Source organism: Peromyscus eremicus, chromosome 4 (genome assembly GCF_949786415.1).
Source record: "Peromyscus eremicus chromosome 4, PerEre_H2_v1, whole genome shotgun sequence".
Taxonomy (NCBI): Eukaryota; Metazoa; Chordata; class Mammalia; order Rodentia; family Cricetidae; genus Peromyscus; species Peromyscus eremicus.
This window is the reverse complement of record NC_081419.1, coordinates 78,171,285-78,194,078: the sequence shown is the minus strand read 5'-3', so window position 1 is coordinate 78,194,078 and position 22,794 is coordinate 78,171,285. Positions and strand designations below refer to the sequence as shown.

General features: G+C 44.0%; 1 protein-coding gene across 1 annotated transcript in view; it reads left to right on the top strand.

Moving 5' to 3' along the window:
- Cat (catalase) overlaps positions 1–22,794 on the top strand; it is a 28,364-nt gene that overhangs the window by 5,299 nt on the left and 271 nt on the right. The window contains exons 2-12 of the mRNA XM_059261017.1: positions 1,330–1,501; positions 3,390–3,500; positions 4,679–4,809; positions 5,678–5,782; positions 6,290–6,415; positions 9,576–9,767; positions 10,210–10,362; positions 14,279–14,417; positions 17,187–17,317; positions 20,385–20,492; positions 22,593–22,676. Coding sequence (XP_059117000.1) covers positions 1,330–1,501; positions 3,390–3,500; positions 4,679–4,809; positions 5,678–5,782; positions 6,290–6,415; positions 9,576–9,767; positions 10,210–10,362; positions 14,279–14,417; positions 17,187–17,317; positions 20,385–20,492; positions 22,593–22,676 — 1,452 coding nt within the window. The remainder of the gene's footprint in view (positions 1–1,329; positions 1,502–3,389; positions 3,501–4,678; positions 4,810–5,677; positions 5,783–6,289; positions 6,416–9,575; positions 9,768–10,209; positions 10,363–14,278; positions 14,418–17,186; positions 17,318–20,384; positions 20,493–22,592; positions 22,677–22,794) is intronic.

Genomic DNA, 22,794 nt, shown 5'->3' with positions numbered 1-22,794 from the left:
CCTTACATTTGTCTCGTGAGGTTATTGGGATGTTTAGGTGAAATAACTTTTGTGGTCTAGTCTCCAGCCCCACCAGCTCACTGTAGTTAGTAAATCTTTATTGGATGGTAGAATTATGATTATTTTCAGGGCTGGGGATCCAACCCAGAGCCACACGAGAAAAGTGCTTGACCATTGAGCAAGACTTGCTTCCACTGCGGTATTTTCATATATTGCTAATGAATCCTGCATCAGCTCTCTGTCCAGTGCTCCCCTGAATATCCCCTGAAGTTGGGCAATCTCCCTTTTCAGTCTTTGCCCTCTGGGCTCTTTTCTGAACTGCTGCCTATTCAAGTTGTGGAGGTAAATTGTGTGTACATGAGGCCATGTGAGGAAATCTGTTAGTGCTTTAGGAAATCGGATCAAGTGGTAGAACGCTTGTATGAGAGTCTTGTCTATGAGTTTTACAAATTCCAAAGTGACTTTTCCTCAGTGTTCTTCCATATATAACTCACTATATAGTGCCACTCCCTATGGGCGTATGGGGGCCATATTCATTTGAACCAGCACAGTGACCCTGGGGGAGAATGAACCAAGGGTGTGCATTGGACACTGTGGTCACTCAGAGGAGGGGCAGCCAAGCAAGAGACATCTGATGTAACTAGATCGGAAAATGGTGTGTATTACAAGTAGTTGTTCAATACAGTAAAATATCCTGCCCTGTTTTAGAGACGGTGACTTCTTTAGAACATTGGTAATATAATCCATCGTATCAGAAACAATTATTTTAGCCCAAAGGCACAGATTTCTTTTTGTTTTGTTTGTTTGTTTGTTTTAAATTGAGAGGTGATGGCACACATAGCCAGCACACACAGCTTTAGAGAAATGAGCGTCCATCCACAGCATTACTTCTGAACGGCCCCAGCGTGGAATCTGACTGTAAGCTCCACTGTATGACAGAATTCAGCCCTAAGGGAAGCACCAGCTGGCATGGATTCTTTCAAGACCGTCTTTTTACTGCTTGTTTTGGCATTGGTTATCAAGCACATAACGTTCCCTTTTGGGGGTGCTTATCTGGGGACTCAGGTGTGGAATCCAGTGCCTATCTCTCGTAGCAGCTGAACCAGGTAGCAGACATTAGTCACCTCTGCTTCCCGTAACAAGTGTCTTAGGAACTGATGTTGAGGTGTGACAGGGATTTCCGAGAGCGGACTGTAGTATTTCAGTACTTAGCGCACAGGAGACTTAAGAACGGGGAGAAGGTGTAAAAATGACAAGGTATGACAGTGTAAGTTAAGTGTTCAACTGTCCTGACTCTCCTGTTCTTCTTTTCCTTTCGTGTTTGCGTAGAAACCCGATGTCCTGACCACTGGAGGCGGCAACCCAATAGGAGATAAACTTAATGTCATGACCGCTGGGTCCCGAGGGCCCCTTCTCGTTCAGGATGTGGTTTTCACTGATGAAATGGCACATTTTGACAGAGAGCGAATTCCTGAGAGAGTGGTACACGCAAAAGGAGCAGGTGAGAGCTGTCTGTGTTCTTCACTCCTAACCTGGCTCAAAGGACTTCCCAAAGCACTTGACACCTTAAGTAGAAGGAACCTTGTAGTTATTGGACATAGCCTTCCTTCAGGAAAACCCCAAATCTCCATTCTTGGAAGAAAGGAAAACTTTTCATTAATAGAAGAGTAGCCTAGATTAGATTATATGTATTTTAAATATAAAACAATTTAAAAATATTTATTCATTTAATGTATATGGGTGTTTTGCCTTTGTACCATGTGCATAATTAGTGCCAAGGAGGCCAGAAGAAGACGTTGGATTCCCTGAACTGGAGTTACAGACAGTTCTGAGCTGCTGCGTGGGTATTGGATGTTGAACCTGGGTCATCTGGAAGAGCAGCCAGTGCTCTTAACTGCTGATCCATCTCTTCAGCCCCAAACCAGTTTTTAAAATACTAACTTTTGGAAGCCAGGGAGATATCTCAGTTGGTAAAATGCCTCCTGCCTAGCTGTGAGGACCTGAGTTTAGCTCGTCAGCATCCATGTGTAAAAAATGCTGGCATTTATAGCGCACTTGTAACCTCAGTGCTGGTGGGAGGCTGTGTGTGGGAGGAGGGGGAATGGACAGAAGCTCTTGGCCAGCCAGCCTAGCCAAACTGACGAACTTCAGGTTCAGTGAAAGACCTTTCTCAAAAAATAAAGGTGGGAAGCAGCAATCAAGGGCATCCAGTTTCTCCTTTGCCCTCCGCACTCATGCATATGGATATACTCATACCTGCATGATTACATGGTGTGCACATACACCAAACAAACAAACAGCAGTTTTCCAGCCAGGTGTGGCATGTGGCACATACCCGTACTGTCCACACACGGGAAGCAGGGGCAGAGAGCGACTGAGTTCAAGGCCAACCTGTCCTAAGCAGTAATATCCTGTCTCAGTAGATCAAGGATTGGGGGTGTAGCTCAGTACTCGGGTGCTTATCCAGCAAACCTAGGTTTCAGTCTCCAGCACCACACATACTAAACAGTAACCTTCCATTGTTTTTTCCATTACATAGTTCAGTAAAAAAGATCGAGTAACACACACCACAGCTGCAGCGTGGTGAAAATGTGCTCTTATGGGATAAATACTGAAATGAACTGCAAAATAGAACATAGCTTTGTGGGAGTGGTGAATCTGAGTGGTTTTTTTCCTTCTCTTTTGCCTAACTTCTGTAGAACTTTGATCTTTTTATAGTGGATGTAAAAGATGATAATAGTGTTTAAAAGAAAAGCCCAATAAGAAAAAGGGTAGCAGCCGGGTGGTGGTGGCGGCGGTGCACGCCTTTAGTCCCAGCACTCAGGAGGCGGTGGCAGGTGGATCTTTGAGTTAGAGGCTAGCCTGGTCTACAGATTGAGTTCCAGGACAGCCAGGGCTATACAGAAACCCTGTTTTGAAAAAGACAAAACAAAACAAAAAAGGAGAAAAGGAAAAGGGCAACATGCATTTTCTTCTCGGCCTGTTCTGTGGACTGGGTCAGCCCTCCCGATTCCTTCATCTCTTTTTTTAGAGAAGTTTCTTCCCATCGTTTTATGTCTTCTCTGCTGTCACTTGCTGTGCTTTCCCATTTGTCCTTTCTGCCCCGTCTCCTTCCCTGGAAACCAGTCCTTCCCTGGCCTTGGCCTCTACCGTCAGATCCTCTGAAGTCCTTTGCCTCTGGTCCGCCTTGACCAGCTAACACTCCCAGCACCCATCATCGCCTTGGCTCTTAGCATTCTGTGTTTGCCCCCCCCCCCCCAGGCCGCCCCACCCCCGTCGTATTGGCAGACCCCGGAACACTGTTCAGTTTTCCTTGTCACAGGTGCCTGTGGAGGGCCTGGTCCTCCTGGGGATGGTCTTGTGCTGAGAGTTTCTGTCTCCCTCATTAGGTGCCTTTGGATACTTTGAGGTCACTCATGATATTACCAAATACTCGAAGGCAAAAGTGTTTGAGCATGTTGGAAAGAGGACTCCCATCGCGGTTCGCTTTTCCACAGTCGGTAAGTCAGTCTGTTTTGCATGCCTCTTTTGGTTCCTTCAACCTGCACCTTATTTGAGGACATTTATAGCTTAATCTCAAGAAAAACATACGAAGAAATAGGAAACAAGTATTTCTGTACGTTTTAGCCCGTTTTGCTATAGAGAAAATATCTGGAGACTTACAGGAAGTTACTGTTCTGTTTGCCGAACCATGAAGGGGTTACCACTGCAATTCTGTGACATTTTGAAATAACTTTCCACAAGGGTTGCCTCAAAGGGAAGTATGGAGTGGAAATCTTCTTTAATAACCATTGTAACAACTTCCCTTTACTGAGAATTAAGTCTAGAGCAACAATAAATAGTATAAGTGATTTACTTAGAGTAATCTGTAGATCTACTTTGCAGTATGGGATAATCTACTCTAGAATGATTAAGAAGTTTTATTATTGTGTTACAGAATTAGTATTTGTACTTAACATTATTATATATATATATCCTAACACATCACAGTGCCTAATTTGTTAGACTTCTCTCTTAGGTTCTGTGCTTAAAAACAAACAAACAAACAAACAAAAAACCATGGCATGCAGAACTGCATGAGATAAATAATAAAACCTGTGTCTTAGCTAATTTTCTCAATACTAGCTTTCCCACAGCTCACTCTTCCTTAAAATTTTTATTATTTTTATTTTATGTGTATGGATGTTTACCTGCATGCATATCTGTGTACCATGTGCCTGCCTGGTGTCCTCAGAAGCCAGGAGAGGGTGTCGCATCTGCAGGAACTGGAGTTAGATGGTTGGGAGCTGCTGTGTGGGTGCTGGGAATTGAATCTGAGTCTCAACTCTGGGTAAAAGCAGCCAGTGCTCTTAATTGCCGAGTCCTTTCTCCAGCCCCAGACAACTCACTGTTTATTGCTCTAATCTTCATAATTATTTTCTTACTTTAATTACCTGTTTACATGGATAGCCTTGTCAGCTGTTGGTATATATGATTTCTTATCACTTTCAATTCAATCTTTTGTCTGATTGCTAGACCCAATTAGCAGGTAGGTTGTGGTAAAAATACCGCAGACATTTAAATACCTAATCTGACTCCAGGAAGCGGATTGAAGGTGCTGAGTTTCTCTGTGATTTATAGCCTTGTGGCTGCACTGAACTTGGCTATGGTTCATTCTTCTTCCATTTGACTCTTCCAGCCGGAGAGTCAGGCTCCGCGGACACAGTTCGTGACCCTCGTGGGTTTGCAGTGAAATTCTACACTGAAGATGGTAACTGGGATCTTGTGGGAAACAACACCCCTATTTTCTTCATCAGGGATGCCATATTGGTAGGTGGTGGGCTGTTGTGCTCTCTACAAGTGCTGTTGATTTGTATTGATTTCCAGTTCTCTTTAGGGATTGGCCTTTGAGGATAAGCCTTGGAGAAAAAAAGAGAATGTGGATTTTCTGGGTTTCCTTTAAAAAATTTTTTTTTCAGAATTTAGTGTATCTCTATCACAGCAGTTCTCAATCTGTGGGTTGTGACCCCTGGGGGTGTGTGTCACATACCTGATATCCTGCATATCAGATATTTATATTACGATTCATAACAGTAGCGAAATTACAGTTATGAAGTAACAATGAAATAATTTTACGATGGGGGTCACCATGACATGAGGAGCTGTATTAAAGAGTCGCAGCATTAGGAAGGTTGAGAACCACTGCTCTATAAGATCAAATGATAATTATCATTGGCCTTAGATTTGACATGTCAAGATTCACTGACCTAGTGGAAATGGTCCAGCTTCCGTTGTAGAGCTTGGAGGATTGGTCAGCACTGGCTTTGTCCAAGAAGCAGATAGAACATGTGTATGTGTGTGTGTGTGTGTGTGTGTGTGTGTGTGTGTGTGGTGTGTGTGTGTGTGTGTGTGTGTGTGTGTGATGTGTGTTATGTGAGTGTGATATGTTTGGTGGTTGTGGTGTTTAAAGAGATACTTCAGCTTGGAGTGCATTTGATCCTAGAGTATCCAAAGAATTGGTATGCATTTGCTGATCAAATTTTATTTGAAAGTTTAGCAACCTAAGTTTTTGGAATTGGGTTGATCAGAATTAAAATCCATAAAGGAGCCATAATATATCATGTAAAACACTGTATGTCTTGTAAACTTAGGTTTGGGATTTTTATTTTCTCTTTCTCTTTCCCCTGCTCCCATTTAGTTTCCATCCTTCATCCATAGCCAGAAAAGAAACCCACAAACTCACCTGAAGGACCCTGACATGGTCTGGGACTTCTGGAGTCTTCGTCCAGAGTCCCTCCATCAGGTGAGAACGCTTTCTTTTTCAGGCTCCCGTATCACCTGGGATGGCATTGTTAGTTAGGCCTTGCCATGTGTCTTGCTGCTCAGGTTGTTATATTGGAGTTGGCTTCTGTCTTTTTGGGGCGCTTCTTCAATTTCTTGATCATAAAGAGTTTACAGTGGCATGGTGTTTAGATGTTTGGAAACGCTATCAGTTAATATTTTGAAGACTAGGAATAAAGTCTAGTCTGAGGGGAAGCTGTGTGTTAGGGAGATGAGAGGAAAGTCAACGTGTGAGTCTAGTTTTCAGATTTGCTTTAGTTCTCCTTCATAGAATTTGATGATATTAGTGATTCATGCTTTGTCACGCTCTACAATTTTTATCGTTTTCTGTAGGCAAAATAATGATAACTCTTCCGATGGGAAGTTAGTGGATGTGTTCCATGTCCTGAGGAGTTTTCTGGAAATGTATGGATGTAAACACTTGGGACACTTCAATTTAAATGGGAGGATTTCCGTTTCTGTTCCTTAGGTTTCTTTCTTGTTCAGTGACCGAGGGATTCCGGATGGACACCGGCACATGAATGGCTATGGATCACACACATTCAAGCTGGTTAATGCAAATGGAGAGGCGGTCTATTGCAAGTTCCATTACAAGGTACATGTTGTCTGGGCCAGGGGAACAAGGCTTCTCCTCCTACCCAGCTCTCTTTACTTCTCCTAAAGGACTGAGCAAAGAGTGAGAGTTCTCACCTTTCTCAGGCTTCTACCCAAGGGTACAAAGAATTGATACAGTTGACTAGCACTGTGAATATTTTGTTGGCTACCAATTCCTGGACAAATTCAGGCCTCTCAAATTAGAACAATGTGCAGTTAATGGATTCTTCCTTACATGTAGTTAGAGGTTGGAGCACATGGCTTCTGTCTTTGGTATGATCTTGCCTTATATTACAATGAACAATATTTACCAGTGAACTTGAGAGGGTTAGCAGTATTCTCTGAGTACCTCAGGAGGTTAAAAACTTCTGTTTCTAAATACTACTGCTAAACTAGAAGGAAGTGGGTTCATGACAATTGAAGTCTCTCTCCTTTTTGTGTGTAGTACTAGAATTGAACCTAGGGCTGCTAGTCAAGTACTGTACCATTGAACTACTACATCCCCAGCACCTCTTGTATTTTGAGACAGGATCTCATTAAGTTGCCCAGGTTAGCCTTGAACTTAGTTGGTAGCTCAGCTGAGCTTTGAACTTGCAATCCTCCTACCTCAGCCTCCTGAGTAGCTGGGCTTTCAGGCCTACACAACCAGGCTCAGCATAGCTTCCCTTTTTAACAACATCCCAAAGGCCTGCTTTCTTCTGTAATATTTTATTTAATTTATTTATTTATTTATTTATTTATTTATTTATTTATTTATTTATTTATTTATTTATTTATTTTTTAAGTAAGGTAAATGAGGTTGTAAGGCTAGGTTCTAGCTTGTTGGGACAAGTGTTCTTTTTGTATGTGCATGCATATGCGTAGGGGTCAGAGGTCAACCTTGGGTGTCATTCCTCAGTGACCTTCCTAGCTTCTAGAAACATGAGGAGACAAAAGCTGGGCTAATGCAAGGACACATGGCAGCGTGTATGCCGTCTTCCTGAAGACCTAGCACAGACCCAGACCTGTCACTGTGCAGGATTCAGGTGACTGGGTGTAGGTGCCATTGTCCATCTCGTTTTTTGAGACAGAGTTTCTAACTCAACCAGAATGTGCCAATTCAGCTAGGCTGGCTGGCTAGGCAGCTCCGACAACCTGTTTCCACCTCCCCAGAGCTGAGATAAGTGTGTGCCAGCACACCTGGTTTTTATGCGGATTCTGATGATCGAACTCAGGTCCTCGTGCTTGCAAGGCAAGCCTTTTACCAGCTGAGCTGTCTCCCTGGCCCCGGGTATTCATGTTCTTACGGGGAGAAACACCAGAGAACCTACGCCCCCTTCTTCTGTAATATTTTAATACTTACTTGAACAAGCTGTTTAGGTGTATTAAATGGGAAACTGTTTCCTTTAGTTCTTGGGTCAATGTTAAGAAAGTAGTTGGTCCCTGGATTTATAGATGCCAAAGGGAGCTGTGTAAGGTCACAAGACTCAGTGACTATAGGGGATACGGAGCCTAGTCAGTAGCCCTGGAGTTAGGCCAGCCTTAACTCAGATCTTCACTGTCCCATACTGTGACATTGGGCATAGTGCTGAAAGTTCATTTCATTGTAAAATTGGGATGCACCTACAGCTGTCCACAGGCCTGAATAGATTGCTTATAGGATCCTGAGATAGCTTGAGATATATATGGATTCATTCATTCATTCATTCATTCACTCATAAATATAGCTTATTCTGATTTGTACTTACTCTCTTTTAAACCCAAGGAATTGGTTAAAGTCAGAACAACATTTCACTGTTATGATACATTGCACATATTGGCTCATGGGTGATCTGCAGACGGCGGCCTTCATTCTTAAATCCTGAAGTTGCCTTCTCCTTTGGTCCCTTCCAGAGTTGATTTTGCTAAGTGTTTCCATGACATGTGGCTTCTGGAGTCTTATTAGGTACATGGTCAGCCAGTTGACCAGGGCCGTAGTGATAGGAGTACTGAGGAAAATGGCATAATGCCTTTTTGAGTGTGATTGGTTTGTTTGGAAAGACAGAGTGCTGATTTTGCCTGCTCCTAGAGAATTGGTATAGAGTGGCAACAATGAAGCTCGTGGTAGTTCGGGGAACTCTGATTCTGTAATTTCTTAACAAAACAAAAGGAAAGCAGCAGGGATGGAGGGATGTGCTGAGCACAATTTCAGGAATTTTTCTGAGCTGTTTTAAAATGGGAATTAGGTTATTATTATTAGAATTCCATGGTGTATATCTAAGGCAAATGCTGCGATACAGTATGTCCAAGAGGCATCTGCAACTCTCATGTTTTTTGAAGCAGTGTCCATCAGATGGTGAATGGATTAAGAAGATGTGATACAGTGACCTGCTGTTAAGTCTCACACACACACACACACACACACACACACACACACACACACACACACGGAGAGAGAGACAGAGAGACAGAGACAGAGGCAGAGACAGAGACACAGAGAGAGACCCTGTCATTGTGACTTTGAGTGGAACCGTAGACTACTGCGTTAGGTGAAACGAGCCAGGCATAGAAAGACAGATGTGGCATGCTCTGCCTCATAGGTGGAATTTGAGAATTAGAGGATGAAATTAGAATATTGATCATCAGAGGCCAGGGAGAGTAGGGCCTGGAGGGATGGGAAAGGCTGGCTGATGGTATTGAGTCACATTTGGGGAGGACCAAGTTCTAAGGTGCTGTTGCGCAGGAGCGTGACTGCACTACAAGTTCTCAAAAACCTGGAAGAAAGAATTTGATGTTTTGTTTTAAGTAAATGAGAAATATTCTCCATTAATATGCATAATTTTGGTGTTTTAATACATCAGTTAAAATAAATTAAAAACTATTTCAAAAAACCCTTTTAAAAAACTCTTTAATTTTTATTATCTCTTGCTTATTTGAACTGATGAGAGTTTTTTATTATTAAGAAAGAATTTTTTGATTAAAAAGTATTATAAGCATAAAAATACAAATGATATAGAATACATAAAGGGAAAGAGAGGAGTGGTTTTAAATGTGAAAAGTGTGGAAGAAATCCCCTTGACATTGACAAGAATCAGGATAAGTAAGTGTAGTCAGATCTGAACAACAGAAGTATGATTTAAAGGAATTGTCTTTGGTCACTTCTTCTCTAAACTGGGACTGAGCTTCCCACTTTCACTCTGCAGACCGACCAGGGCATCAGAAACTTGCCCGTTGGAGAAGCGGCAAGACTCACCCAGGAAGATCCGGATTACGGCCTCCGAGACCTTTTCAATGCTATCGCCAGAGGCAACTATCCATCCTGGACTTTCTACATCCAGGTCATGACTTTCAGGGAGGCAGAAACTTTCCCATTTAATCCATTTGATCTTACCAAGGTAAGTCAGCAGCAACTATTTCTTTCTATAAGTCTCTTTCTGCTTAATAATAATAATAAATAAATTACAGCTAAGCATTCGCAGTGAGGGGTGGGCTGGCTGTGAGGTGGTAGCTCGGCAGGGTCCTCATGCCTGAGAGTGCCTGCCTGCCAGTGCCTCACTTCCCCTCCCATGTGGGAAGTTCATCGGGGTCACTCTGGAGGCTTCCTGTGTTATTAGCAGGGGACAAGTTTTGAAAAGCTAATATACTCTGGTTCTGCACAGTTGTCAATATTTACCTTTTGCTATTACGATATGATAATGAAGTCACCTGACATTCTTATCGTGTTTCTCTTGGGTTAAGAATTATTTTCACTGGCTTGATTATATTTGAAAGTTGGTGTTTTCATGGATGCCTTTAGTATCCACCCTCTGGTAATTATGAATACAATACTGTTTTCAGGTTTGGCCTCACAAGGACTACCCTCTTATACCAGTTGGCAAGCTGATCTTAAACAGAAACCCAGTTAATTACTTTGCTGAAGTCGAGCAGATGGCTTTTGACCCCAGCAACATGCCCCCTGGCATTGAGCCCAGCCCTGACAAAATGCTCCAGGTAAGCCAGTGAGTTGAGATGTTCTGAGGCAGGTGCCTGTCTGTGTGCACACACACATGTGCACACAGTGCATAGCTTGACATGATCTTTATATGAGGAATTGCTAAAACTTTCACTTGAATTTCAATTGTGGTGCTTAATTCCTTTGAGTTCACTGGGATGAAACACCCTTAGGTGGCCATTCTGTAGTTGTACCAATTATAAGCCACACCCATGATAAAGTATCTAATATTTGAAGATGTGAACACTTGATCTCGGGAAAAAGATATAATAGAAATGTCTCCATATTTTAGAAAAAAATAACAGGGTTAGCTCAGCCATTATATCTTATGTTATAAGATCTAATTAATAATTACAATCACTGACAACATAATTTTATACATTTCTATTCCAGGGTGATACTTACCTATTTTCTGTCTGTGAAAACAGCTCCGTAGATGATTTTTATTGACCAGATTTTGTGATTATTGGCAGTGGAAGAGTTTAATCATGTGATCTCACCAGGCATTCAGCACCCTTTAAGCCACGTTCTAGGGTGCTCTGCCAAGAGTTCAAAGGGTGAAAGTTCTACTTTGGACCAGGAGTCAGTAGGAAAATAATTGGCTGAATAATTGCTGTGCAAACCAATCTTTTGTGATTTTTAGATTCTGAACACAAAACAGAGGTTAAAGATTAGATCTTTGCTCAGACCACAGAGGTCAAAGGTTGCTGCTTATGTAAGTTCTGATTTAGGCAAACGTCAGGTTCCTTGGAGAGCAAGCTGAGATTCTCCGTGTGTCTGTGGGTTACCTTTGCTGTGACACTGCAGACATCTGATACTTTTTTCATTATACAAGCTGAGCACTGCCCTGCTGGGTGTGTTACTGTGAAAGGCTGGACAACTGTAGTATAAGGCAGAGTGCAGTGGTGGACCTGAGGTTGAAATGTGTGAGATAGGGGCCAGTCACAAAATTCTAGGAACAAGATGGCATTTGAGATGGAGTTTGCAGGCTGAGTAAGAGCCTGATTTTCAGCAAATGAAACAAAGCAGTAGAGAGCATGCGGACAGGCACAGACGTGCACTGTGTTGGAGGTATTTGAACTGTACAGTTACTCTGTCCTGAATGAGAGAAATTGAGTGTGGTTCACCAAGTCTGTGTTAGAGGAGCCTTTAAATGCTGGACATTCGTACAGCTCTCTGTTCTGGGAACCAGAAGGATTACTCAGTTTTGAGAAGCGTGGCCTGGTGGCTATCAAGTAGAAGAACTCCTCTCAGTGATGAATAGTAAAGGGAGGAGCTGTCCCTAGGACAGAAAAGGAGCTGGAGTAGAGTACAGCTATAAGCAGATGTATCTGGGGCTTGGTTGGCACTGGAGAGTAGAGGAAGTATGGCCCTGCCCACTGCATTTCCTGCTTGGTGGGCGGAAGGGAACGGAACTGTGTGATTAGGGACTAGTAGGGTCCACCGGGCAGGAAAAAGTCATGGACTGAGCTCAGATTGCATAATCCTGGTATTGAGAAAACATTCAAAAATGGAAGGTGACTCAGGTCGTCACAGGAGTCCAGTTTACCAGTGTTCCTTGGGTCTGCAGTGACACCTGGAGTCAGATAGCAGCTCAGTCACACAACTCCGAGAGCACTGAAGATTGGAATGGAGAACTTGGCCCAGGGTGAAGCACCACAGCAATTGTGTATTCCATGCAACAAAAGAAAACAAATATAAGCCAGGCATGGTGTTATTCAGCTGAATATGGGGCGTGTGAGGAGACGCACAGTTTGGGAAGGACTGTTGGCCTCCTTTAGCCATTTGCTAACCAGGGTGGGTAAGGACTGCTATCTGAGAAGCCCTTGGAAGGCTCTTTTATGGGAATATTGGGGCAAAAAGTAAGTTAAGAGGGCTGCAGTTACCCCTGAAGAGAATGAGTGCTGAAGCTGGGCAGTGGCCCAAGCTATGTTGATGGACAGTGTCTTTGTTTAGGTTTAAACAAGGTCATGTTAATAAATCTTAAAACTTAATCCAACGGGGTAAGCCAGAGATGAAGCAGCCAGACTAGTGTAATGCAGGAAGCAGAGAGACTGTACTGAGGGTCTGGCTATGCAGCTGTGTGGCCTCTCTTTGCTCTCATACTCAGTCATTGACGGCTGGAATCTGGAGAGAAGTTATGCTGGTTGCTTGAGTGGGGAACGACCTTTCAGTCAGGTAGAGCAGTGTTGTGAAGGACAAAACCTTGAGTAAGGCCCCATGCAAGTGGGTGTCAGTGTGTGCTCCCCGTGGCCGTTTCTGAACCTGTGTGTCTCCACTCATAGATGAGGATCGGGTTGCGACTCATAGATGAAGTTAGGGTTGCCTGCTAAATACAAGGTGATCAAGCCAGAGTGTTGTGCCAGAGGCTCCATCCAGAAGCTACCCATGACTCCATTCTATCTTCTCGCCTGTTGATGGAGTTGGGGCACGGCTTCTGGAGCCAGTGGAGGCAGCCAGCTTCTCTCTGTGGCTGGGGTATAGTGCCATCTGCATGACTAGCCATCTAAATGTTACCTGGGTGATGTAGAGTGATTATGGGAAGCAGGCTTACTTAGCCACCATGTTGGCAGAATCAGTGGGACCTCGTTAAGCATGGTGCTGTGAGTGATTTGGTACAGAGTAAGTGCTGTATTTGCCTTCTTTAGCTTGGTGTTTAGGTTTTTTTTTTTTTTTTTTTTTTGGTTTTTCGAGACAGGGTTTCTCTGTGTAGCTTTGCGCCTTTCCTGGGACTCACTTGGTAGCCCAGGCTGGCCTCGAACTCACAGAGATCCGCCTGGCTCTGCCTCCCGAGTGCTGGGATTAAAGGCGTGCGCCACCACCGCCCGGCTAGGTTTTTTTTTTTAATGCTCGTTTAAAAAATGTAGTTCAGTATTAAAATTTTAAATGTTTTAAGTTAGCATGCACATTAATGAGTTTTCATGAAGACATTAATATAAGTTGTTATTACACTTTGTTTCTATGTATCCCCTTTCTCCTCCACTCTTCCCCATCTTCCTCCTCTGCCCACCCCCCTCTTCTCTTCTTCCCCATACTGCTTCCTCCCCAAAATCCCTCCGGCTTTTGTGTCACATTTATTCTATTATCTCCTCTATTTTCCTTCCCCCTTCATCCCCTCTCATGGTCTCCTTTCTATGGTTTTAAACCTTGGTTTTTATTTTACCTTATATAATTAGGAACAGAAGAATATGTCTAAGAGTCAGGTAGTGATCAAGGCTGTGAAACAAGAATTGCCATAGACTAAAACCTTGCATGATAAGAATAGTTCAGTGATTAGATGTTAAGATCAATGCAGAGCAAATCCAAAAGCTTTTTGCTGATGTCAAGATGCTTCTCATCCTGCTTTGGGAGATATAAGGCATAATTTGCGTATTCAGGTTAGCCTCGGAGTCATTACCTGTGGCTGCAAAGGGCCGGTAGTTCCAACCACAGCTTTCTCTCCGTGTTTGTTAGTAAGTCTCAGAATACAGAGTGTGTATAATTTACCATGCAGTGTGGGAAACGCTTCTTTGAACAATTTCCACACAGCTGGCTTTCTAGAATTGCACTGTGTCTTATGAGCAAAGGTTCAGTTCTGCCCTTGGAGTAGAGGGCTGGGGAGATGGAGAATTCATTCAGGATTCTGGTGAGGTGGAATGTTAAATACCATGCTGAGGTACTATCTCATCCTGGGGAGTAGGTAGGCATCATTGTGTAGGACAGACTGAAGTTAGTGGCTGGCCAGATGGCATGGGAGATTAGGGATGGTTTCTTTAGGAAGAACACACTTTCTAGTGGGAAGAGGCTTAGCTCTGCAGGGCAGAGCTAGGCAGGGTTATGCGGTAATCATGTACTTTGATTTTTTGAAGGATGTTTGTAGCGCATTTCCTATTTCATAAACAACAGTTCCTAATGTCTGCTGTGTGTATTACCTAGGGCCGCCTTTTTGCCTATCCAGACACTCATCGCCACCGTCTGGGACCCAACTATCTCCAGATACCTGTGAACTGTCCCTATCGTGCTCGAGTGGCCAACTATCAGCGGGACGGCCCCATGTGCATGCACGACAATCAGGGTAGGCCTGATATATTTGATTCCTTGTAAAGGCAGTGGTTCATGGGGCGTGGATGGGCTGGGATGCTGGCCAGTGGTCCTCAAGCTAGCCCCCCGTGAGAATTCCTGTGCTGTATGTAACATGCTCTGCAGGCACTGCCAGCCACCCAGGTCTGCTGCTCAGTGGGAAGTTCTGAGCTGTCTGCGGTCTCTTCTGGTTTCTGTCTGTTTTATGTACATTCCTGAGATGTCCCTCCTCAGCTTGCCCTTGGTGTCTGTCCCGCAGTGGAAGGGTGGGAAGAAGAGCTTACACAGGGCTGTAGTGGAGGGTATCCAACCTAGGTTACAAAATGTGCAGTTCCCCTGAGTCACTCATACCGGGACTGAAACCTTGGAGATGCGAAGGCACAAAATTCCTGCTTCTTCCTGGTTCTGGTGAAGCCAGAGGACCAGGTCTGCCTAGAAATTAGAAGGAAAGGGAGGGGACAGAGAAAATCAAGGGAGTCTTTTCCATGTTTTTCTCCTAAGTTGAAGTTACTTAAATCATTAACTGAGATGACATTCTCCTGCATTTGGGTGTTTTGGGGTTCATTTGTCAAGTGCGTGGCTTTTCCCTTTTAATTCCCTTTTCTGATGCTGTTGCCCAGACAGCCTCTGATTAGCCAAACAGACTGCTTGGTTGATGTGCTTTCTTTTAATATTCCAGTTTAATAGATAACTTAGTTTTTAATTTCCTGCTGTGGAAATAGATCTCTGCAGAAGTTTGACCAGCGATGTTTATTTGTAGCCATAGTTATCTATATGAAAATTAAAGGTGTTATATATTATAGGGTACACCTCCAACAAAAAGAATATATGTACCTTAAAGGGGACTTGGAAAATAGATGATTAAAAACTGACTTAAGAGTCCTAGCACCCAGAGGCCACGATGATTGCATTTTTACATATTTCTTGCCATTCTTTTCAGGGACTATTTTCACACATTCAGTTGTTTTTGTATATGCCATTTTGTGCTCGCTCCCCCTGTCATTACTCCCAGGCCTCTCTGCTGCTTACTGAGTCTGTACCCTTTCTGCCAAACTCCACTGAGTGGGTGTAGTATTTCTGCTCTCTTAGGACTCTAGAGGCCCCGGCCTGAAGTAATAGATACTCCCTGCATTCTCTATCCCGCCTTTCCATTCTTCCAGACTTTGTTTTTCTCCCCCTTCTTTTGTGGTCCTTTTGTTATTGCAGCTGTGCATGGCACAGACATCTGTGTTTGTCTTGAGCTTCATTTGTAGCTAATTGTTTCATGTTTGCATCCCGTTGGCACACGTGTGAGAAAGTTGCTTTGGGGTGGATGCTGAAGTCCTCTGCTTGATTTTAGAGTGCATTTGGGCCGTGCTCTGGAAATTCTCATGAAAGAACTTAATTGTTCCCAGTTGCCAATACCTCCAAAACAACTCCCACTTTTGAGTAAAGGTCAGAATGTATTTGGAAATAGAATTTAAAAATTCTCAAAGGGCGAATTCTTAGTGAAGAAATAGTGTGGTGGTTGGCTGTTGAACGCTCTGCTTTTCATGCCGACACAGCGGCCCCTGGGCTACTTTCTAAAGTGAATAAGTGATGGCCCTCATGGTATAGGGCCAATGCCCCGCCCAACTCTACACACCCTTGGTGTCTTGATCCCTGAGATAGGAAGCTTCTCCTAATCATCCATAGTGTATGTCTGTCCTGGCGGAGAGCCGTGAAGCCTTCCTGTCATCGGCTTCTTCCTGTAAGTCTCTTATGTTCCTAGTCAGTGTTCCTGTACAGGTAGTGTAGGCTCTGATAGGCAGTCTCCTGCTGAGATCAGCCAAAGCAGTGTGCAGTTTGGAAAGTAAATATACCAAAACAAGGGGCCATTGAGGTGACTCAGAGGGTAAGCCTGAAGACCCGAGTTCAATCCTTGGGAGCCACATGGTGGACGGAGAGAGTTGACTCCCACAAGTTGTCCTCTGATCCCTACACATGTCCTGTAGTACAAGCATACACACAGTAAATAAAAATTAAAAAATGACAAGTGAGAAAAAGAAAAGCTTCATCATTTATTTCAGAATCATAAAGGATGTGTAATTATACCTGCCAAAATTCTGTTTAATAAATCCAGATAAATGAATGCTAATATATTACAAATACAGATTAAAAAAAACCCACCCCTCTCTTTTTAAAAACCCTTTTTAGGGGGGAATATAAAAGTAGAATTAAGGAGAGCGTTAGAGCCTGCTAAGGAGAAAAATTCTAAAATCCGTGTGAGGAAGAGTGTCATCCAGAGGCAGAAGTGCAGGTTCTAATCCCAGCCCCCACTAACACCCGGGTCAGCAGCTGTGAACATCTCAGAGCTCCAGGTTTGGTCTGCAGATGAGGGAACAGGCATGAATTAGGTCATTCTGCACAATGGAGAGTCAGTGTTTGGATGGAGCTTCTATCCAATTGGTAGAAACTGTCAGATCTCTGGACTGATCTCAATGGCAACCACGTCAGATCTTTGAAGATTCTTCCTGGTGCAGATAAGCCAAGAACCTTTGAAGTGTTGCCGCAGCCTTTGAGATCTCTTTATTCAGACTTAGGGTGAGGCAGCCCACATGGGGGTTTAGAGAGGGCAGCAACCTCCCAGCCTGAAGCCAGACCTGGGAAGTGAGGAACCGTTGCCCAGCATGTGGTATGTATACCACCTAATGTGTGTGTATTCTGCTGGCACCTGCTCCTTCCCACACCGATGCCCTGCAGACGTTTGTCACTCCCCTGAGTAGGTCTCTGCTTCTCTTTAAAGGTGGTGCTCCAAACTACTACCCCAACAGCTTCAGTGCCCCAGAGCAGCAGCGCTCAGCCCTGGAGCACAGTTCTCAGTGCTCCACAGATGTGCAGCGCTTCAACAGTGCCAATGAAGACAACGTCACTCAGGTAACGGCTTCCTTGGCTCCTTGGTGGTGGGCCCTTGGCTGGTTTTCTCGTCAGGGCCTCGTTGTATAGCCCTGTCAGTCTCATTCTACAGCTCTGTCGGCCTGGACCTTGCTGTGTAGGCCAGGCCAGCCTTGAACTCATAGATACCTACTTCTGTCTCTCAAGTGCCGGGACTAAAGGCATGTGCCATCACATCTGACGTATTGTCCTCTTCTTAAGTCTAAGGCATCTTGAACTGAAGCCAGAGAAGACTGAGCTCTCACGAGTCAGGCTCTTTATTGTGTGGAGTCAAAGAGTTGTGCCGTACTAGTCTTTCCATTCCCGATGTGGGGACTCATTTTCAGTTCCCCTAGCCTTTCTTAAGGGATACAGTTGGGCGATGCTGGGGGAAAATGATCTCCTGAGCATCTAAGAAATGGGCAAGTAAGACCTAAGCATCCTGGCAGAACAGCCCAGTTTCCAGACATTAGATCTACAAAAATCCCAGTACTACAAAACACAGAACAACACTGGCAACAAGAGATGTGGGGTTCCAGTCGGGGCTCCTGGGCATGTGGTCCAGCTGTTCTCCAGATGTTTACTGCTTTCCACTGTGCCCCCACCCCCCACTTTTTTTCTGCCTCTCCACTTCTGCTGTTGGTCATGCCCATGGCTGACTCTTTTTTATGGCTGTTTTTCTTTTACCTGTTCTCTTTTTGAGTACCTCCCACTCTTTTCCTCAGTAACCAGATGCTCTTGGCTGATCTTTTCACCAGGTTGTATCCTTGGCCTTGGAGCAGCCTGCTGCTGACTGCCTCAGTCACGTGCTCACCCTGTTTCCAGTCACATGTCACTGCCCTGTGGGCTTTTCCAGGGGCTGCTGTGGGAGCCTGCGTGTGGGCTAGGATGGACCTAGTGCAGCTCCCACCACACCCAGCCAAGGAATGGGAGTGTAGTTGCTCCACAGTCCTGTGTGGGAGTGTTCTGTTCATTAATATTTAAATTCAATTAGAACTGTTTTTATTTTCTCAGTTTGAAAGTGTAGATTCCAAGTGAAATATTCATAAATACATAAATGGGTCTTTGTTTGAAATGGGTATGTGTGTGTTTGTGTGTGTGTGTATGTGTGCTTGCTATTTTATCGTGGGATATAAAGCATAGTTAGGTAAGCCTAATATAGCTTGTACAGCGTTTCATAGTAAGTGTATTATTTTTAGAGATATGGGTGACATCAAGTGTATTGCAGTATAGTCTTTGCCGCTCAAGGAATTTGCTTGGGTGAGGTCAAGACAGGAGCAAAGCAAGCCATACAACTCCTGTAGAAACCAGTTAGTTAACAAGACTGCTATTTGCACATTAAGGTTTGCTATATGAGCTTCCTCAGGACCCTTCTTATTTTAATGAGAGGTTTTCTTATTGCAATGTAGGACTCATATTTCTAACCAGCCATGATACTGGTATTATGAGTTCAAAGCATAATGACACAATAATAAAAGTTCTATGGGAAATACCTAAGAAGCTTCATGTTTATTTCCTTAAAAACGATTCATGTGGCTTTCTACATCTAGGTTAGAGGATTTGTTCATATCAGACCTATTCTCTCCTGAAGAACATTGGAAAGACAGATGAAAAACTTTGGAGAGGGCCTAGAGAGATGGCTTAGTGGTTAAGAGCACTAGCTGCTCTTGCAGAGGACCAGGGTTCAATTCCCAGCACCCACATGTGGCTCAAACTGCAGTTCCAAGGGGTGTGACACCCTTGTCTAACCTCCTTGGGCACCAGGCAAACATGTGGTACACATTATAATACATGCAAGTAAAACATTCATATACATAAAGTGAAATAAATCTTAAAAAAAAAGTAAAGAAAAGCTTTGGAGAACTAACAAAGCAAGGATTTAATGACCAAGAGCTCAGAAAGTTGCAGGAAAAAAAAAGTGTGTGTGTGTGTGTGTGTGTGTGTGTGTGTGTGTGTGTGTGTAAATAGTTTGTTTCCAGAATTCCTGGCAAATTGACAATGAGCTCCCGTGACGAGCTGGCTGTGGTGAACTACTGGAAATGCTTCCAGAAATTCCTTCTGGGGCAGTGAGATGGCTTCAGTGGGGAAGGGTGATTGCAGCCAAGCCTGACAACCAGAGTTTGAGCTCCAGAACCCACATGTAAGAAAGAACTAATGCCCACAATTTGTCCTCTAACATCCACACACATGCCATGGAGTGCACAGGTGTGTGCACAATAAATAAGCAAACAAATAAATGTGAAAAAAATCCCTTTTGGTTCAAGATGATAGATTATGGTGACATCTATGCCTTGTCTTTCTTCCTTCCTCCTTCCTTCCTCCCTCCTTTCCTTCCCTCTCTCCCTCCCTCCCTTCCTCCAGAGACAGACTATATTAAATGTTCTGAAAAGGTGTTACAGCTCAGTTAAACACATTATCTTTAGATTCCAGTAATGAAAATGAGTCACAGGAAAAAAAAAAAAAAAGAAAATGAGTCACAGAAGCAACAGGAGGTATACCGGAAGTCTATATCTGATGGGATTCTTGACTGATTTATCTCCTTGTGAAGGTGTTATGTCTCCAAGGAATTAAAGAAGTCGTAGGTTTTGTGGGTTTTGGAAAGCTAGGACTGGTCTCAGCATAATGCCAGGACCAGGGAAGAGCACCACTGTGGAGATACTACCCACCGACTGAGCATGCCTCTTGGAAGCATATGGGCTCTAAGTAGGAGCAACCAATCCTGAGAAAGTTAGATGTGTACACACACACACAGATACACAGACACACATACACACTCGCGCACACACACTTATGCACACACTCATATATACATGCATACACACACACACATGCATGCACACATGCACACACAGACACACACATGCACACATGCACAGAGACACAGAGAAGAAAACTAGTTATGAGCTACTGTCAACAAATGAATGCTAAACAGAAATTAATTCAACACAGATGGCAGTTTTATTTATAATTTTTCAGTGATTTTTTTTGTGTATTTCAAATGTAGACTCTTGGGTGAGTTTTTCATGGTAAAATGGCTGTTCTATTTTTTGCCCTCTTGTTGCTTGAGCAGGTGAGGACATTCTATACGAAGGTGTTGAACGAGGAGGAGAGGAAACGCCTGTGTGAGAACATTGCAGGCCACCTGAAAGATGCTCAGCTCTTCATTCAGAAGAAAGCGGTGAGTCTATCTTTGCTAGCTTAAGGGTGACACCTGCTGGCGCTTGGAGGTAGTGCAGCCGTGTGAGAGACCCTTACAAGGAAAAGAATGGTTTACAGTTTACCTCAGCTAAGGTGACTTTTTAAACAGTGGAGCAATTCCCAGTCAAACTTCGATTACCTTGTCTTGATGTTTTGTCTTGTGTGATAATACTCTCATTCTTACCCATTTCTCTAGTGTGTAGAGATTTAGTTGAGTTTAAAGTGAATTCTTGTGTATGCTGTTTAATTTAGCTGCAGTCGGTTCTGCGTCCAATAGTGTGTGATGGCCAGATGTGGCTCTGCTTTTCAGAGGATGAGAAGTATTGATGCCAGTTTTGTGGTTTGAAGCCCGTGTCAAGGCTCAGTGTCATGAGTCTATAACTCTCCTTCAGATGGAGTAGAAGCTTGCCTCTTTTCTAGAGCGAGAACCGAGCTGTTCCCCAAAGCAGGCTGAGTCGAGATGCTGGGGTGTGTCTGCTGGCTGCTCATTGAGCTACATGAAACCCTCTCTCTGGCTCCTAGCTTTTTGGTTTGCCTCAGGAGTATATTCATAGTAAACCTAGTGACCCTTCTGTTTCCTCGTGTTAGTTGCTCCTTCTCTGATCATAGGACCACTATCTGGAATGTTCTAGAACCCAGGATCTAGATCAGGAACTAGCAAAGAGCTTGGTGGTTGCTCTGGGGGATAAGCAGGGCAAGTTTTATCTCTTGTTCCTGATGAGAATAAGGAATGCAGCCTGTCAGTGTTGGAACTGGACTCCCATCCTTGGTAGTCTCCTGTCTCTGAGTCTCTAAGGCTTTCTGTTTGTTTCTGGTGCCCTGCCTCCTTTCACTGCTTTCGGGGGTTCAGTTGCTGCTTGGGGATCCCTTCATGGAGTGGCCTGGTGGATGCCAAGGTTGTGCATCATTCTGAATTGAGGCAGTGAGTGCCAAGTCCGTTCCTTCATACAGATCACGGACTTGTGAAATATCCGGTGTGAGGTCAGCTGTTTACAGACAGCTGGTACAAGTTATTCAGGTGTGTTTTCCCTGTCATAGCCTATGAGGTTGGTTGTATGCTTTCTCCCTCAACAACACACAGTTCTTGAATTCTCTGGTGGTGTTTAGTTGTCCTACAATTCAATTCAGTTGTGACAGGAGTCCCTGGAATTAGTGTCATAACCGCAGATTTAGGGACTCACCCCTGTAAGACCCCTTCCACTTTTGATGTCGATGACATACCTGGCACATCCATAAGTTCTAATGACTGTCTCAGGGTTCCCAGGATCATCTGCCAAGTTTGACAATTTGCTAGGATGGCTCACAGAACCTAGGAAAACCCCTTGTCTAGCATTATCTGTTCATTATAAAGGATATCTCAGTACTCATTAAATGGAAGAGATACAGAAGCTAGGTGTGTGGGAAGGGCTGGCCATTTCCATGCTGCTCTCATGCATCATCCTCCCAACACCTCCATTCGTTCACCCACCAGAGGCTCCACAAGTACAGACGGTCATACGAGGGCTTTCATGGAGCTCTCCTTACGTAGGCATGGCTGATGAGGTCATCAGCTATGAGGTGATTAGACACCATCTGCAGGCCCTCTGCCCTCCCTGGATGCACAGGGGTAGGATTGGAAATCTCAGCCTTCAAGTCCTACGTTTGTTGTGTTGTATTGTGTCTGGTACCAGCTCCATCCTGAAGCTCATCAGGCTTTCTACGGAGCTCCTCAGTGGCACGCTGAAGATGGTAAATTCCAAAGGCTTTAGGATCCATGTGCCAGGGATGTAGAACAAAGACCAAGTGTGTTTCTGTGATACTACATAAGTGTAATTATCTTGCTCATTTAGAGAGAGGGCGTTTAATCGTGGTAGGTGACTTCGGTACGGCAGCTCAGCCTATAGACTGAAGAACTTACACTGCCCCCGCCCCCCACCGCAAGTCTTCTTCCAGAAACTGTATAATGTTATGCCTGTATGGCACAACTTCCTATTCATGTTCTTTCCTCATCTAATGAGCAAGCACAGTGGAACAGACACTGGGGGTCAAGTGCTTATATGTGGGTGAGGAGATGCTTATGTGTGTCTTCCTTTGGCTACAGGTCAAGAATTTCACTGATGTCCACCCTGACTATGGGGCCCGCATCCAGGCTCTTCTGGACAAATACAATGCCGAGAAGCCTAAGGTGAGCCCAGTGTGGTATGATGGGCAGAGGAGCATGTGCTGGGCTGGATCAGATACAGTTTGGTTTCCACTGGCGTTATCTTGTCAGTTCAACAGCTATTAGGCATTTTCTTAGAGAT